The sequence below is a fragment of the Amblyomma mixtum genome, chromosome 6 (genome assembly GCF_055824585.1).
Source record: "Amblyomma mixtum isolate Tamu chromosome 6, ASM5582458v1, whole genome shotgun sequence".
Classification (NCBI taxonomy): Eukaryota; Metazoa; Arthropoda; class Arachnida; order Ixodida; family Ixodidae; genus Amblyomma; species Amblyomma mixtum.
This window is the reverse complement of record NC_143017.1, coordinates 48064124-48081210: the sequence shown is the minus strand read 5'-3', so window position 1 is coordinate 48081210 and position 17087 is coordinate 48064124. Positions and strand designations below refer to the sequence as shown.

The 17087-nt window shown below is 48.7% G+C and overlaps 1 protein-coding gene across 1 annotated transcript; it reads right to left on the bottom strand.

Annotated features, from left to right (window-relative positions):
• Positions 1-5108: 5108 nt before the first annotated feature.
• Positions 5109-16087, bottom strand: LOC149339010 (uncharacterized). The gene is made up of 5 exons (XM_089550390.1): positions 15920-16087; positions 10020-10185; positions 8537-8750; positions 5699-5987; positions 5109-5384 (listed from the first exon to the last, which is right to left on the bottom strand). Exons 1-5 carry the CDS (start codon positions 16085-16087, stop codon positions 5109-5111), a joined length of 1113 nt encoding a protein of 370 aa, XP_089406516.1.
• Positions 16088-17087: the final 1000 nt, after the last annotated feature.

Below are 17087 nucleotides of genomic sequence, written 5' to 3'. Positions count from 1 at the left end.
GAAATGAGGTGTGTTAAGCATTTGGCGTGGCTTATGTCAACCCATTCCGGGCAGCATAGGACGGGTGAATCTTCTAGATGTGGTTCAATGATTAGTTACAAGACTTCGAGAATTTCGATTGTGGGAGATACTTGACCGCCTTTTCAAAAAAAAAAAAACGCCGGAATCACTAGAAACCCCGGCTTTGGATAGTGGTTTTCACCATGATTTGTTTTCTCGGCACCTGCTCAGGCCGTAAGAAGAGAGCGAGAAAGCGCGCGCGTCGAGACCATCCGTGCTGGGAGATTTTTTTTTCCGGCAGCGGAGACACCCATTAGAAATCAAAGCGAGCCGCTGCCGGCCTCGAAGACAGCGCGCACGTGAACGGGCGAACCAACCGGCCGGAACGAGCAGCAGCGGGAAAGGGAACTTTTCGTCTGGGCGTCTTTCCTCCTCTAGCATGCGTGCAGTTTGCGTGCTCGACGCTAGGGGTAGCGACGGTCTCTGCCCGACAGAAAACCGGTTCATGTATACGCGGTAGGGTCGGGCTGGTCAGCCCGACATCTGGCGCACCCCGACCCGACCCGCAACGTCGGGCTCCATGTATACGAGGCTATAGGCAAACTTCAGCCCGCTCGTGTTTGCTCTTATCTTCTAGAAGGAATAGATTGGATTAGGTGTCGTTTGTACAGCGCGCCTTTTCTCATTTCCGGCCCGACTGTGGGTGGTTGGCTCGTTAAGGAGCCGTGTGTTGCGGTGGAGTTTTGTGCGGCCCGTATGGAGGGGACGTTGGCGGGGCGTTTGGGGCGATGGGGGGCGGAAAGTGCACCCTTTGACCCTCGCCGCGGCGCCTCTGGACGCTTCTGATGGGGGGGTCGTTGTCGCCGACCAGCGTCCGCGCACTTGCCGGTGTATGCGTGGCTGTGGCTGTGACTGTGTGCGCGCGTAACCATGAGCCAAGGCGACGCCTGTGAGTTGTGCTGTTGTGTGCTTCTGCGTGAGCGCGAGGATGAGAAAGGCCCCTCGCAGTGGCCAAGGTTACACATCAGGACCCCGCCGAACGTCCTCGCCCGTTTCAACCGGCGTGAAAGGGGTGCACTAACTGTCTTGTGCCCGAACGTGACCTCGTGTCCAAGGGCGCGAGGTTAGTGCTCTGCCGCGGCCCCGTCGTCATCAACGGAAAGAAGACCGCCATCAGTCGTCGGCCCTCCCAACACGTTCAACTTGAAGTCTGCGAGCGGTGAGTCGCCGACCGGCCTACTGGGCCGCGCCATCGAACTTTGAGGCTGACATCCACCTGTCACATAGTTGTACAGTTGAATTCACATCTTCTTGTGTACCGTGTATATAATCTGCAAGCTGTTTTGATTTTCTTGAAGCGTTTGCCAGTGTTTGTTTGTTTGCCTTGTTTTCCCTTTGTTTTTTTTTCTTACGTTGTTGTGGCTGGAACTGAAGTGTAGCTAGTTTTTTTTGTGTATTCATTTCTTTATTTTGGAACTGAAGTGTAGCTTATTTTTTTGTTTATTGATTTCTTTACTTTGGCCGCGTGCTTTGCCGATGGGTAGGAGGGCATTTAAGGAGAGGGGGATGTGGGAATCCTGGCTTTCCGCCGTTGCCTTTGCGCGGCTGTGCCGGCTTCCTGCGTTGTTTCTCCTCTTTCCCTTGCTCCCGCCTCAGGCGGTGGAGAGGCGGCTAGGTGACTAATCACTGTCATTTGGCCACAGCTCCGCCCCGGCTCCCCAACGGCCTTTGCCATTGGCGCCTTTTGGCGGGAAATCGGGACCCGCTACGGGCGGCCGCGCACGGCGCGACCGTCCGAGCGGGGCCCAGCGAGAGAGAGATCCCTCCGAGACAGCGAAAGGTGCGTACGTTACTGTTTGTCCCTGCCGGCCTTTGCCGCTCGGACCAGTGCTTACTCGAGCTCGCCCGCACGTGTCCTCTGACCTGCAGCGGCTCGAGCCTGTCCAGCGGGGTCCAGCGACCTCAGACAGGCGTACCTTGCGTTGATTGCCCACTCTCTCTCGCAACCGGCCCAACGGTCGACACGAGAGAGAGATCACAGCACTGCCGCGGGGACATTCTCCTGCAGCGGCGTGCTAGCGGTGCGCATTACTCGAGTCGCTTCGTGCGCGCAGCGGAGCCTTGCTCCTCGCGCGCCCCCGGGACGGGGTGACTATTGAGTGTGTGTGTATCAGCTGGAGGACGATGTGAATAAACGTCTCCTTTGTGAACTTGGAGGCCTATTTCTTTGCGGCGAATCGCTCTCCTCCCAGCGGAGGTTGAGTGCACCGCATCGGTGTCCCAGTGTGTGTGTGGTGACGGCTGATCGGGGCCCTTGGCTCGCGCGAAGCTCGAACCCGCGGTGGGTGGTGGCCTGTGTCCACTTAGGAACCCACAACATATCAAACGGCAATTCATGCGAACACTGGCAACTAAGTATCGCTGAGCACTACAGAATGCCAACTTCCCGCAGTCTGCGGGAAGTTGGCATCTGGATGTCATGCTCTTCATCAGGTTAAGGAATTATTTGACATCTCTACATTACGAATGCTTTATTTTGCCTTCATCGAAAGCCATCTATCATACTGTGTCGAAGCATGGGGTGGAACTTACCATACGTATTTAAATCCTATTATCCGTCTTCAAAAACGTGCATTAAGAATAATAAACAAGTCCAACCGTTATGAGCACAGCAAACCGTTATTCCGCAAGTCAATGATCCTTCCATTTGATTCATTGTACCGATTAAAAATCTCTGTATGTATTCACAACATAGTAAGACACAACCACCCTTTTCATGCATCAATACTACATCTCCCTCTTCGGTCCACTAGAAACCTCTCTTTCAGCAATTTCAACCTCCCTACCATCCGCAATGTATATGGTGAGCGTTTAGTGGAGTCTGCTGGGGTAAAAATTTGGAACGCGATACCCATTTCTCTTAAAAACTCACACAATTTTGCTGGTATGTTTAAAAAACACTTAATTGAAATAATTGATTTAACCTGAAATTCTTTTTTCGTCACAGTTTTCTGTTATTATGTACTTTGTATGTAACACGATAGTTTTTACTAACACTTGATGTCCGAAAGTTCTTTTTGCATGTCATGTCTTCAAAGCTATTTTCTTTCTTTTGCCGCGCCGAATGTTATCTACCAGTGTTATTTAGACTGCTTTGCTTTTAATCTTGTACAACGCTTACGCTTTTCTGTATATGTCCGCCGTTTTTGAATTTGCTTTTACGTGTTTCGTGTACTTGGACCCGAACTAGCCGCTGGCTATGGGTCCAAAAAGTGTTTGTATTTCCTGTAAAAGAAATTCGAAAATAAATTGAAATTGAATTGAATTGAATCTAATCTAAAAGGAGCTTTTCTGGCCAGCAGAAACAATAACAACGTCAACTAAGGGAAAAAAAACAAGAGAAAGAAACAAAAAAAGAAAAGAAAGAGAAAGAAAAAGAAAGGAAAGAAAGAGAGAAAGGAAAAAAGAAAAAAGAAACGAAGAAAAAAATCGAAAAGGAAAGAAACAAAATAAACAATAAAAAAAAGAAACAAAAAAGAAAGAAAAGAAATAAAAAGGAAGGAAAGAATGAAAAAGAAAGAAACAAAAAAAGAAACGAAAAGAAATAGAAACAAAAAAGAAAAAGAAAGAGAAAAAAAGAAAAAAAAGAAAAAAGAAGGAAAGAAAGACTAGAAAAAGAAAAGAAAAGATGCCTTGGTTGACGTTGTTATTGTATTTGCTGGCCAGAAAAGAAGTTTGCATCCCAAGCTCCTTTTAGATTAGATTCTGCAGCGCTCAGCGATACTTAGTTGCCAGTGTTCGCATGAATTGCCGTTTGATATGTACAACATTAATGCATTTGTTGATACGGCTTGGTTGCGGTACAAAAGGCAGGCTTGGTGCAATAAACCCCAGTTGCAAGTTGGCGTCAGTTCTGTCTTTTGTGTGCCTTCTGTGTCCCCGTTTCTTGCGCCATTTCCAGTTTTTTCTTTCAACATGAACCAACTCGCCCAAACCAGAGTTTTATTTGCGAAAGCCTCTAATGCCTCATCATTGTCAACAGAAGGTTGTCAGCAGAGGTGTCACGCTTTTTCTAGTCAGACCCGAAAAACAGTCTTTGTGCACGATGGGATTCGAACCACCATCCTGCCGTTCCGCAGCCGAGCGTACTAATCGCTATGCTACTTCCTGTCGACACATATGCAGTTCTCATTGTCTAGGAAGCTGGAGAGTGTTTGCAGAAAGGCGTCGAATCAGACAGATGCCTCCCAAACGCCCTCCAGTGTCTCCAGCATTTAGGATTCACAAGCAATTGTGTACTTAATCGACATCTTAATCGCACATCAGTGACACAAGCAGCAACACCGCGCTAATGGCTTTCGCCCCACCAGACTTTAGGTCAACAAAGTGCCCCCCTGAATTTTTTTATGAAGCATACTATGTCTGAGTGCGTCCGTGACATGTATTTGAGATGACATAGTGAGATCGCGGGCGTCCAGCACAATACACGTCAGTGGAATCAGGTCAAGGAAGCGTTCACCGGTTACTTGTGAAGAGTAAAATCTATTTTCGGGAGGTTGCTGAGTCTAGCCAGAACTTAGCATGGGCGTTCATTTTAAGATAGCAGGAAAACATGAGCATTACACGCATTTAGTAAGACAATGCTACGTGACTCAGAAAGCCTCTATTTTCAGTAAAGTTTGGATCTTAGGTGTCTTCAAATACGTGTATCGCGAAGGATGGTAGTATGCCTTATTTAGGACACACCCAGGACAGCTGACAATGTGTGCGAGGTGCATAGCATTGGCGAATGAGAGCATTCAAATCAAAGGATACAGGAATAAACGCATTATGAATTCATCCACCAATCCCTTACCGTTAGCGTCGCGAGGTCATCTGGATTCTGTTATAAAACGCGAATAAGCAGAGTTTCCACTTGTAACCGAAGCCTGCCTTTATGGTAAGGACTACGGAAGAAGCCCGAGGAGGAAGTCAGTCTCTTTTTTCACTGCATGCTCCTGTCACACTTTTTCGTTGTTTTGGCAGTGAAGTTTTTGTAGTTGACATTCCTAACGTACGCGGAAGTAGACAACCACCGAGTAGATCGCAGGTCTGTTTGCAGTACCAAATCAGTCGAGTAGCTTTATAAGCAGCAAGACGAGCTTGAGCTGACCCAACGGCGCGAACTGTCCGCCCACGTTGAACTCGGTGGCCTGGTTGGCCAGTGCCGGCACCCCGCGGAAGCAGCGCTCGAAGATCTCCAGCTCGACGAGCGCTTCGTCTTGGTTTCGCGGGAAGGCCACCGCGATCGTGTTGGCGGTCGAGCCGAAGCTGTCGCTCAGGCCACGCATGAACGCCTCCAGCTGGCTGCTCGGCATCGTGCTTAGCAGGGCCGCCGACGTCACCTGCAGCACACGTGGAAAGTGGGTAAGCGCATGCGCAACTCCCACCATACTACCAGACTATCCCCGTCGACCTCAGCGCCATGTCTTGTACCCGCCTGCTGGCAGCTTTGGTGAATGGCGCTTTGTGTTTGTCTCTAGCCATGTTTGTCTATAGTCCATCTACACCGAGACGATTGCGCAGTTATTTTATGTTGTCGCCGTCCTCCATCTTCTTGATTTGGCTTCTGTGTTCAATGCCACTAAAATTAATGTGATGCAGAGGGAACAATGGCTCCACAGAAAGCAATGGTTCGAGCATATTCACGTGACGTTACCATCACCGTCCTCCCGGTGGCCTCCTCGGTGAAGTGCGACGTGACGGCGTGTCCCTGGAGGCCGGCCATGGTCACATGCAGCGCCTGGAACATGAGGACCCCAGGCAGCACGTTGCGGAACACGGCGCCACCGTCACTGCCAACCGACGGGAGACGGGGCCGGGCCCAAGGAGATGGCAGCAGCGCTGACGATGCGGCCACAGGGGCGGCCGGAGCAGCAGGGCCCAGGAGGTGGCGGGGGTCGCTGTCCTTACGTGTCTGCTGCTGGCTGTTGCCGGCTGAAGACGGTCTGCAAACAGTGGGAAGTAACGAAAAAGGTCTGCACAATTAATCATTGTTGTTGGTGTCGCAAATGAGTGGTACGCTTGGAACGCTTGGAAATTTTTTCGGGAGCAGTTAGTTCCGCTTCGTTATTGCAAGGACCATGTTTTTATTACAAATTTCTAAGAGAGCCGTTTCCTTTGAAGGTGTTAGAAGTTATGGTTTTGGGCTGCTGTGTCCAACGAATAACTCTGTTAGACGAACTTTACATAGGCTCGAGTTACTACTCGAGCCTACCAGAGTTACTCGGGTAAGCTTGGTACCAGGTCACCAGGGCATCCCAGGGAACGAGAGAGCACATGCCTCAACCCGAGCATTTCTCCCCCAGGCACACAGTGCGGATGCCGTGGAACCTCCTACCCCACTACTAACTTACACCGACATAGTTCAGCACTTAGGATTATCCCGTCGGGTATACCCTCCGCCGGCTAAGACACTAGATCAAGGGGAGGAACAACACCTCCGAAAGCTACAGACCAACACTTACAACAACCCACGAAGACTACACGCAATATACCTAGAGTCATTTGACTCACAATGCAAATTCTTCGGGGAGAAGGCGGACCTGTACCATATGGTATGGGCCTGCCAACAAAATCAGGCGATCACTTAAAAACCAGCCAACGCAGGTGGGGTGGGAGGCAGCTCTGACCAGCTCGGACGAAACGAGTCAAAAGCAACTCATCGAAAGAGCCCGGACAGCAGCCTACGCGAATGGGGTTCCGGACTGAGAGCTCCAACCGCCGCTACAAGTTCCTAAACTATTTTATTAAAATATTTTCACCACCACCACCGGGTAGTAAGTTGGGTACGTTCTGTGGAGCGTAGCGCCAGCTGTGCGAGAGGTTGCTTGGGAAAAGCAACATTGGTCGCACAATCCCGACGGGTGGCTGGGATAGAAACAGCCACCTGCCAGTGCAGTGGCGCATCGCTTAACCGCTGCGCCACTGCGCTGGTAGGGGTATATGAGGACTCGCCGCCATCTACGCATGTTAAATAGAGAATGACCAATTCTGCAGATATGTGCATTAACCCACTAAAGATATCACGTCGTAACATTATTTCGGAGCTTAAGTGTCTCTCTCGATTGAAGTGTGAACACTTGCTTTCGCACGTTTAGTCGGTTTAAACACGTTAAACCTCTACAAATTTTTATCATTGGTTTTGCAGTGAGGGCGGGCCAAGTAAAGGACCATCTCTTGGATATCATTCGCGCGATATGCATTTTTGCTCATTTCATTGCCTCTGAATGGCACTTTTTACGCACCGGCGCCTTTGGATAAGACTAAGTGAGCTGCTGAGATCGCTCATAAATACGTCTTGCATTCCTTCATGAAATGAGCTTGATACTCTGCGTTTATGTGTTGTAAGACTGTTTCTGCGCCATCCATGTCTCCTTTTCGCAGCTGTTTGTGTCTTGCTGATGAGTGGCGTGTCAAAATATTGTCAGCGACCTAAGGCGTGCTGAGAAATATAGTATTTCGAACACGAACGCCGGTCAAAGGACGTTCATGCACTGTGGAGAATGCTTTTACAAAATTATAAACATGTGTATGGAAGTTGAAGCTCAATAACGCGACCGCAAGGAGAGAGATCTGCTTGTAATTACACTTATCCTGTTTTTAACGCTCTTGTAATAGTTATTGCCTGGGAAAATCTGATGAGCCTTGCGCTCTTGTAATCTGTGATTGTAATTGCGCTCTTGTAACGACCTTGCGGGCTCTCTCCTGTCCCGTCTTATTCGTGCAGTACTTATTTTTCTCGAGCTCTTGTCTTTTTTGAAAATTATGGTACCCGAACCCCGGAACGCGGAGTGACGAACGAGAATGTCATGGCTACTGAATAACTTATCCTCTCTCCCCTCTTCCTCAAGGCGCCATATTCTATCTGCTAACGCCGGCCGCAACGGTTGCGAGGCTTGAAATGGTCGCCAACGCGAACTCCCGACAACTTTTTCGGGATTGAAGGCACAAACGTTCTCAAGTTAAAAGCGCCACAAAACAAAATAAAAATCTGTCGTTACGACAAAATATTATGTAGTCCTGACAAGGTTCTTTTTTTTAGTGCCAGTACATTACTCCGGACTTACCAATCCCGAGCAAAATCTCTTCTTGTCTCGTGGAGATGGCAGGTGGAAGTTAAATTAATGGTAGCGAGAGGTTGCTCAGGAAGACGAACTTGGATCGCAGGATTCCTACCTGTGGCGGGGATAGCCTACCTGCCAGTGCAGAGACGCATCTCTCAACCACTGCGCCATTGCGCTGGCAGTAATACGAGGACCAGCCGCGATGTATGGATGTTAAATACAGAATGACCAATGCTACATATACGAAAACTGACCAAATATATCGTGTCATATCCTAAAAGCGGAGCTTAAATGCCCCCTCCAAATGAAGAACGAACAACTGGTTTCACACGTCTACTCGGTTTAACTTTGTAAACCCCTACTTTTTTTAACGGGGCTTACATTGCCTCCGGTTTATAGCTCCGGTTTATAGCGACTGGGAAGTTACTCACCCGGCAGCAAAAGGGCTGCGCGACGTCTCCTGGTCGTCTGGTTCGTCCAACGCTAGCGGCTGCGGTGTTTTGTTAGTGTCGGCGCAGAATAGGAACTCGCCGAAGACGCCCTCATGCGTTGCGTCATCGGCCTCGTCGATAGTTCCAACAAGCTCCAGCTTGAAGTATAGAATCACCGAATCGGAAGGCAGCAACTCGCGCAGGCGTTCCACCACTGCGCAAGAAATCGCCGAAGAAAATTAGGCGAATTTTTCGCTCGTTTACCTGAAGTTCTCCATGTACTTTGACTGCTCAGCAGCGGTGTTCAAAGCTCGCCTCGTTTGTGGTGTTACTTGAATTGTGGTGTACACGGGTTTCTGCCTTTAAATCACACCGATCCCTCCTCTATAATTATTTCTCTTTTTGGACGACGAAAACAGGTAGATCAACGACTTTCTGCACAGTTCAAGAGATATGGCCCACCGCGGCGATTCGGTGGCTCTGGTGCTCACCTGCTGATCCCAGGGTGGTGAGTTGGAACCCGGTGGCAGCGACCGTATTTTCATAGCGGTTAAATATAAAAACGGCCATGTGCTGTGCGAAGTCAGTGCACGTTAAAGGACACCAGGTTCCCTAAGTTAATCCACAGCACTCAGCTAGAGTGCTTCTCATAGCCTATGCGTCACTTCCGAACTTTAGACCCCACAATTTACGATTTGCTATTTTTCAAGCCATATATTTCAGTCTGTTGGAGTTTGTATCCCTGTGCCGACTAGCTAGTGAATTCAGGCAAAAGTACTAATGGCGTGCGCTACCAAATCTAATTTGGAACTGAATGCAAACGTTGTGGTTGTACCGTATACTCCGTATACTTCATCTTAGAAGATGTTTCAAGCAGTGTGAAAGTGAAGGTCTGTCGTCCAGTCAGTGCCAAGGAAAACAAATGGTCTCTCAACAATTTGAACAGTGTTGTGACTATTTTTCAGTCAATTATTGTAGAAATTGAAAAGATAGTCTAAGATAGCGTCTTAAAAGTACAGCGAGCGTTTCATTCACTGGCTAAATTACGAGATAAAGTTCGCGCAACAGAGCACTGCGGATGTAGAAGAGAGTCTGGCTCCGAAGTTGTGCGCAGCCATCCGTAAATATGGTGTCCACCGAGTCGGCCGAGTCTCCTGGGCGCAGCAACTGGAAACTGGTACTCTTTCCCTCTCAGGGATGGAGCCACCAGTCTTGAGGTGAGAGGAGTGGAGGAATACGTTCTTCAGCGCTATCTCTTCTGATCGGGTTAGACAGCGGCAGCCTTCACAGCGTTGGAAACGACTTGTGCGATGGAGTTTGGTGTTTATGCCTTCAGTTTTATAAAAAGAAATGTGCGGACGGTCTCCCATCACCGTACATATAATTTAGCCATGCATGTTCGCGTACGCTCCCCATCATAGCATAGTAACCTTTCGTGTTGCGTTCTGATGGCAAACAACAGCCCGAATCTACGAAGACGCACCCTTCCTGTCCTCGTTGAGGTCCCCGTGGTAGGAGAGGAAGACGAGGGAGGGCCGCATTCCCGCCATGCGCGCAATGTTGCGGAAGCGGGAGAACTTGGAGCAGAAGATATCCACGCACATGTGCGCGCTGCCCAGTGCCGACGTCAGCGGAGCCCCCTCCGAGTCCTGCACACATGTTGAAACAAATGCTTGTTTCTGCGCCGCAGTCATGGCGGCTTGCCTCAAGAAGTGGTGCGTTTCCGATTTCGCGTAAGTGTGCTCAGTATGACGTGGACTGTCGCGACCTCTTCTGTTCATCGCCACATCTGCCGAAGCAGCGTTGACAATCGATAACGCAAAATGACAGCGGCACATTAATAGAGGACGATGGACGAGTGCTGAACTGCCAATAACTGTTATTGTGAAGGATCCTGATCGAATTCGTTATTTAGTAAGGAAAACATGCCATTTGCGCGTTTTCGTCACGAGCCGAAGAGTAGAGTGACTCCAAAACATTTTATTCCAGCGTTTTTGTTGTTTTTCATGCGATAGCATTATATGGCTATGTACGCGTGATCAACGAGTGTAAGCAAATTTTGTCCGCACGTTCATGTTGTATGAAGGTATATGAAAAAAAGCCTGATTGCACTAGGTAGTGGGTGAAAAAATCGCGCTAAATTCCAAATGTGGTTGACGTGGAATACTTAGTCAATTAAACGCCAAAAACACAGAAGTCGCAGTAGACACGAACGTCGACATAGCACTTGGACGTCAGAATAGCCATGGTGCTGGTATAGTATGTATACGTTTTGCTTTCACATTGCTCCAATGCCGGTCGCCGCAGTGATCTGAAGAGAAAAATTAAAGAAATTAAACTAGAAATAACAAACAAACATAAGCAACCAAAAAATGGATGGAGAAAGAGAGAGGACAGGGAAAAGCTCACGCATTTCCTCTCTTAGGCACACTTAAGTGCCATCCTCTAATTCTTCCGCTTTTTTTCCCCTTCGTAGTTGAGTTTATTGGGGTTTAACGTCCTAAAGCAACTCAAGCTATGAGTGACGACGTAGTGAAGGTCTCCGGAAATCTCGTCCACTTGGGTTTCTTTAACGTGCACTATCGCACAGTACGCGGGCCTCTAGAATTTCACTAAACTAAACTAAACTTTTACTTTTATTCTGTATTTGTTTTAGCGGAGTGTAATTCCAGAGCCTTAATTACTCAGTTTCTCTTTAGAATTTAGTATTTCTCTTCGGGACATAGTATTTCTCTTCGCGCAAACTTCGCCTACAACAGCGCTCATGGAAGCCTTTCTCATAAAGAACACTCAGAACTGCGATGATGACTGTTCTGTGGCAATGCATAGTAGTGAGCTTGCATTTTTTGAATTCTGTCTTATAGGGGGTCCTGGTGGTCGCAAGTTTTGTTGCGGAACCAACACTACGCTAGGTGCACGGTGTAGCTAGGTGTGAGCGATTTCGCGGAGCCCCGGAGAGCCCCAACTGCGCATGCGCGAGGAGGGAGTGTGAGACAGTCACTGCGTAATTTCCTTTCCACAAATATAATTTTCATGTGATTCATTACGGCCCCTCTTTCTCTTTCTTCTTTCCCTCCAACTTCCTCCCTTCCTGTACGGTGCGGTTCGGGTGTCCACTGAGATGACAGAGAATTTCCTTTCCTCAAAAAGCGTTGCGTTCAAAGGGCAAGGCATCGCGCCGAACGGGTGGTGGCATTCCGTGGACTAACCATGGACTGCCTGGCAGCGCTACAACACGCTGTCGCGTTCCACTCCTAAAGGCGAAGCTTAAGCGTCATTAACAGTTAATTAGTATTTAGTCATTAATCAGTAATTAACCATTAATTAATAATTTGTAATTACTTAGTAATTAATACTCGTGTGTAACGGATGGATGGATGGATGGAAAAAACTTTATTGTCAATAAATTGGTGTTCGTGACCCTTACGGGTCACTGGGCGCCGTGGTCGATCCTTGGTCCAGGATGCCGCACTTGACTGCTGCCATTTTGGCTCGGCGCACAAGGAATCGTTGCGCTTCCTCGTCCTCGCTGGCCAGCAAGTGCTCCCACTGCATCACACTCGGGTTTATTCTTGGCTCTAAGTCTGCCTTAGGGCAGGTCCATGTGATATGTTCTAGTGTAGGTTTACCCTGACACCACGGACATTCGTCTGCATATTGTGTAGGGAAAATCTTGTGTAGATTGTGAAGGTGTGGGTAGGTACCGGTTTGTAGTCTGCGCCAGTCTACCGCCTCCTCTTTGGTGAGCCTTTTGTGTGGGGCTGGTATATCTGAGTACGTGGGGGTAACTGGGTCAAAGGTGTCTGTGGTGCAAAGTGCTGAGTCTGCTCGGTTGACGTATCCTCGAGCTAACTCGTCTGCTGCCACGTTGCCCCTCATCCCCTCATGTCCCGGAACCCACACTATACTATGTTTAGTGTTTTTGTGTCTTCTCGTCGTGTGTAGAATATGATTGGCGATGCTGTCGATCCTGCCTCGTGTGTAGTTTCTACATGCTTGTTTGGAGTCCGTCACTATAATGAGGTTGTGTCCTGTTGCGTTGCCGTGCGATATTGCCAGAGCAATGGCGGCTTCTTCAGCTGCTTCTATGTTTGGGTTGTTTATCGTTGCGCTGGTTATTTCTTGCCCTCCTTCGTCTGTTACAACGGCGATTGTTTTGCGTTGGTATCGGTACTTTGCTGCGTCCGTGTAGACTACGTTGGGATGGTCGCTTAGTTCCCTGGTGAGTGCTCGGACTATGGCTTGTCGTCTTTCATGATGTAAATTCGGATCCATATGTCGTGGTATTGGTCTTACCCGGATGTTGTTTCTGTCTTCATTATTAATCTGTTCCTTGTCTCTTTGTGTGCCTAGAGGTAGCCGTAATTTCTCCAGTAGGTGTCTTCCCGTTCTGGTTTGAGTGAGTCTATCTAATTGCGCACTACGTTGCGCTTCTCGTAGTTCGTCGAAGGTGTTTGATACTCCCAGGGCCATTAGTTTTTCGGTTGGTGTGGACATTGGAAGTTCGAGCGCCGTTTTGTACGCTTTGCGTAGTATGGTGTCGATTTGTAGAGTCTCTTGCTTGTTTAGTTCGTGGTAGGGGAGGCTGTACGTAACCCTGCTCGTGACGAGGCTGTCAATGAGTCTTAGGGTGTCCTGTTCTCTCATCCCCTTATTTCTACTGCTGATTCTTCGCACGATTCTGGCGACTTGCTCTGTTGTATTCTTAATAGAGGCAATGGTTTTGCTACATCGGCCTGTGTTTTGCAGCCACATTCCAAGTACCCTGACTTCCGTTTTCTCAGGTATTGTCTCGTTTCCGAGTTTCAGGATGATTTGGGAGTCGTATTTTCGTGTACCTTATTTTATTCTTACGTATTCTGATTTTTCTGCTGAGCACGATAATCCTCTGGCCCTGGCGTATTGTTCAGTATGGTCGATCGCTTTTTGTAGCCGCTCTTGTTTAGCTGCTAGGGAGCCTGTGGTTGTCCATATTGTTATGTCATCTGCATACATTGCGTAGCTGATGTTTTCTATTTCGTCCAGTACTTTCGTGAGTCCTATTATCGCTATGTTGAATAGTAGCGTGTGTAACGTCATCCAGTGGTGACGTCACCAGTGCCAGAGAGGCAATCAAAGTGGTGCGGAAAACGCTTTAGCGTCTACGCACTTTATAGACAGTCAAAGTTCCCCCTGAGATGGCGCCCCCACTGCGATTGCTGCGCCGTTGCTTCCTCAATTCTACTCGGGATGGCCATTGGTCAAACCAGAGCCAATTTGTTTCACTGACCTTCCGTAAAAAGATGCTACGCACATGCGCCGACTTGACAGCCTCCGAATAGCCGGCGAAAGCCTCTGAATAAATTAGTCGTTAGTTTGCGCTCGTCCTCTCTGTGTGTATTCCTTTGTGTACTTTTCCTCGCGATTTCTTACGAATTTACAAGAAAATAACCAACTACCTCGACAACTAGCCCAAATGGTTGAGGCATGAACAAATAGGCCAGCTCTTTGAGCGGGCACTGGAAGCCACATTGCTGTAGCCGTCCGCAATACTGTCATTTAAGCAATGCGTTCTGATTCCACGACTTCCCGCGCGACACGTCTTTTGCTTTTCCTGCGTATGTGTTCTCGAGATCAGGGAGCAGTTCCTTGCTCACCTGCCTGCTCAAAGAATGGCGTGGCTAAAACCCGCCATAATCTTTGCCTTGAGAGCATTTTTTGCATTCTTAGCGTGATAGCTTAACAGATAACTCACACATATTCCGTTTCGCCTAAAGTACTATCGCAGACAAAAGTCTCTAGGGCACTAGGAAAGCGATTTATACCCATGGGCGCCATGTTTGCAGTGATAAGATTATTTCATAACCACGGATTAAAGAGCATGAGTAGGATTTTCGTCTCCACAGGTGTGGATATCCCAAATCGGATATCCCAAAGGATGTGGTATCCCTTCACACTGGAAAACAAATTAGCGCAGGTGAGCTCCTTCCGGTAGGGAGAAAGCACGAGACGAGGTGCTCCTGACAACGAATCATTACAACCGATTACTGTTGCGCTGCCGCGGCTGCTCAGTGGTTATAGCACTCGAGTATTGACCCGGAAGACGTGCCCGCGTTCTATCCCTGCTCCAGCGGTCAAATTTCGTTGGAGGCGAAATTCTGGTGGCCAGTGTAATGTGCGATGTCAGTGCGAGTGAAAGAAACCGCCAGGTCTTCGAAATTATCCGGAGCCCTCCACTACACGGCGTCCCTCGGAGACGAAGTCACTCTGAGACGCTGAACACCATAACCTATAAACCAATCCTGTTGCACGAAGATTCGCTGCTTTTGGTTGGTTGGTTGGTTTATGGGGTTTAACGTCCCAAAGCGACTCAGGCTATGAGAGACGCCGTAGTGGAGGGCTCCGGAAATTTGTTTTCGGTAAAACATCACATATCATCTGTCTTTATGCGGAAAGCCACCGGGCCGGACACATAGAAGTTGGTTTGGAAAGAGTGGCGGCGGGAGGATTAAGTGCACGCAGAATGCCGCGCTGATTCTTGCAGGCTGACTGCCGCCAGCTGGAACAGCGACCGATTACGCTGCAGCCATCACACTTGCCGTAATGTTTCATGCAGACCTAACGCGACGTATCCGGACTCCTGAAGAACTTGTAACTTGACACAAATGTGTTTAGATTCACACTCTTGTGCCATGATGATGACACAGCAATAATATGAAGCACAGGTCAGTGACCAGACTTTAGCAGAGCTCGAAAGTCCGCTTTGCCTGACAAGACCAAAAATCCTGGAGAAACGCTTTTAGGTCACACGAACGCCGTCACGTGCTGCGTGGCGCTCAACACAGAAAATCACCGTAGGAATTTAGAAAGCTCGGTACATCCCATTGATTTTCTATGGGCGTCGAAACTAGTCGATGAGAGCGCACGAGGCATTTTATACGAAAGGTTTTTTAGCGAAGGGCAAAAGTAAAGCATCAATTTCAGCATTTTCGCGCAGATTTCTTTTAAAAAAGAACAACAAGTTAAAATATCTTCATAGAGTTGCACAGTACTCGTTACTAGTGGGATCTCGGCCACAGGCGGTGGTATTTCGATGGAGGCGAAATTCTAGAGGCCCGTGTACTGTGCGATATCAGCGCACGTTGAAGAACCTTAGGTGACCGAACTTTCCGGAGCCCTTCACAACGGCGTCCCTCATAGCTTTAGTCGCTTTGGGACGTTTTGGACCACCACAAACCGTTCCTGGTGAGTAACAGACAACGCTGATGTCCAGGAAAGCTGGGCTTGGACTGATCAAAGGTAGCCTTGCCGATTTCACAAGCGGGCTTATCGCCATCGAGGAAACGAAGGCGCATGATACTGGTAACACAGCACCGCACAACGGAACGCGAAAGAAAGGCTTACCGGCGCACAGCAGACGGAGACGGAGATGAGCTTCTTGCGCAGGAGGGACAGGGCGACGGACTGCCATAGCCGGCTCACTTCGGCGCACGTGAACAGCTGCTCGGTGTCGAGGAAGCCGAGCACGTTCTCCACCACGAAGTCCTTGGCGGCAATGTGGGAGACGTCCATCGCGACACGCGGGCTCAATTTCGAACAGACCCAATCGCGACGACAACGCGATGCGACCGTTTCGTGAAAAAAATTTCCTTCTTCGGTAAGCGCGTGCCTCGCGCTGCCGTCTCCACTTTGTCTTTATTTGATGCGCGATTTGCTATGCGAAATACATTATTCCTTTCTTTTTTTTTATTCGAGATGCTTGCCATTAGGCATAATCATAAAGGGAAAGAAAGTTATGAGAAGGAGTGTAAACAAGCCTCGCTTAAAAAGTGGCAAAAGTTCACGATAAAGGGATTGTCATGAGTCCACTTGCGATAGTCTCCTGCAACGTCCCGTCGCAGGCCTACCTTCTTCAGGAAGCGTCGTCTCACGGAAGCTGTAGCCGGGAAAGTCCACAGCAAGTGTTTTTCGTCACACTGGTCTGGCGCAGCACCACATTGAGGACACTTGTCAGTCACTTCGAAACGTTTGTCACGCCACCGATGACGCACAGAAGGAGTCAGAGCCGCTCCTACCCGAATCCGGCGCACAGATACGTCCTCCTCCCGAGTGAGACTCCGGGGGAGAGGGTACAAACACGGAGGAATTAGAGCGCGTGTTCGCTGACGCAAAGCCTGCTCCTGGGCTAGATTGGTGAGAAAAAAAAAACGAGCAGAGTGAACCAAATTTTTAAATTGGTGACTTATGCATGTGAAGTCGTCAACGGCTTCCGACATCATGCAGTCAAGCTTGTGTTGATTAGACCCACCACGGGTTGAATGTTTCTTTAAGCAATAATACACCTGGCCAAAGGCCGCGCTCGTGTATGGCTTCGTGGGGGCTTCTACTTACTTGTGAAAAAATAATTTGGAAAAATCCTCATTGAGCAATCGCGTTTTCCATCCGTATAAACTTCTTGTGCATGCCGCGCGCTCTCTAGGAAACTGCCAGCTGCTTTCTTGTCAACTTTCACCATGCACCGCAGCGCTGCGGTGTGTGCCAGTTCAAGCAGAATCCACTAGCATGAATACTA

What these genes read in the sequence shown, in the direction of transcription:
- LOC149339010 (XM_089550390.1), bottom strand. Translation starts at nt 16,087, where the DNA reads ATGGACGTCTCCCACATTGCCGCCAAGGACTTCGTGGTGGAGAACGTG. An exon ending in CCTCAACGAGGACAGGAAGG is followed by an intron (nt 8,751 to 10,019) that starts GTGCGTCTTCGT and finishes TTTCTTGCGCAG; the next exon opens with TGGTGGAACGCCTGCGCGAG. An exon ending in CGCAGCCCTTTTGCTGCCGG is followed by an intron (nt 5,988 to 8,536) that starts GTGAGTAACTTC and finishes CACTGTTTGCAG; the next exon opens with ACCGTCTTCAGCCGGCAACA.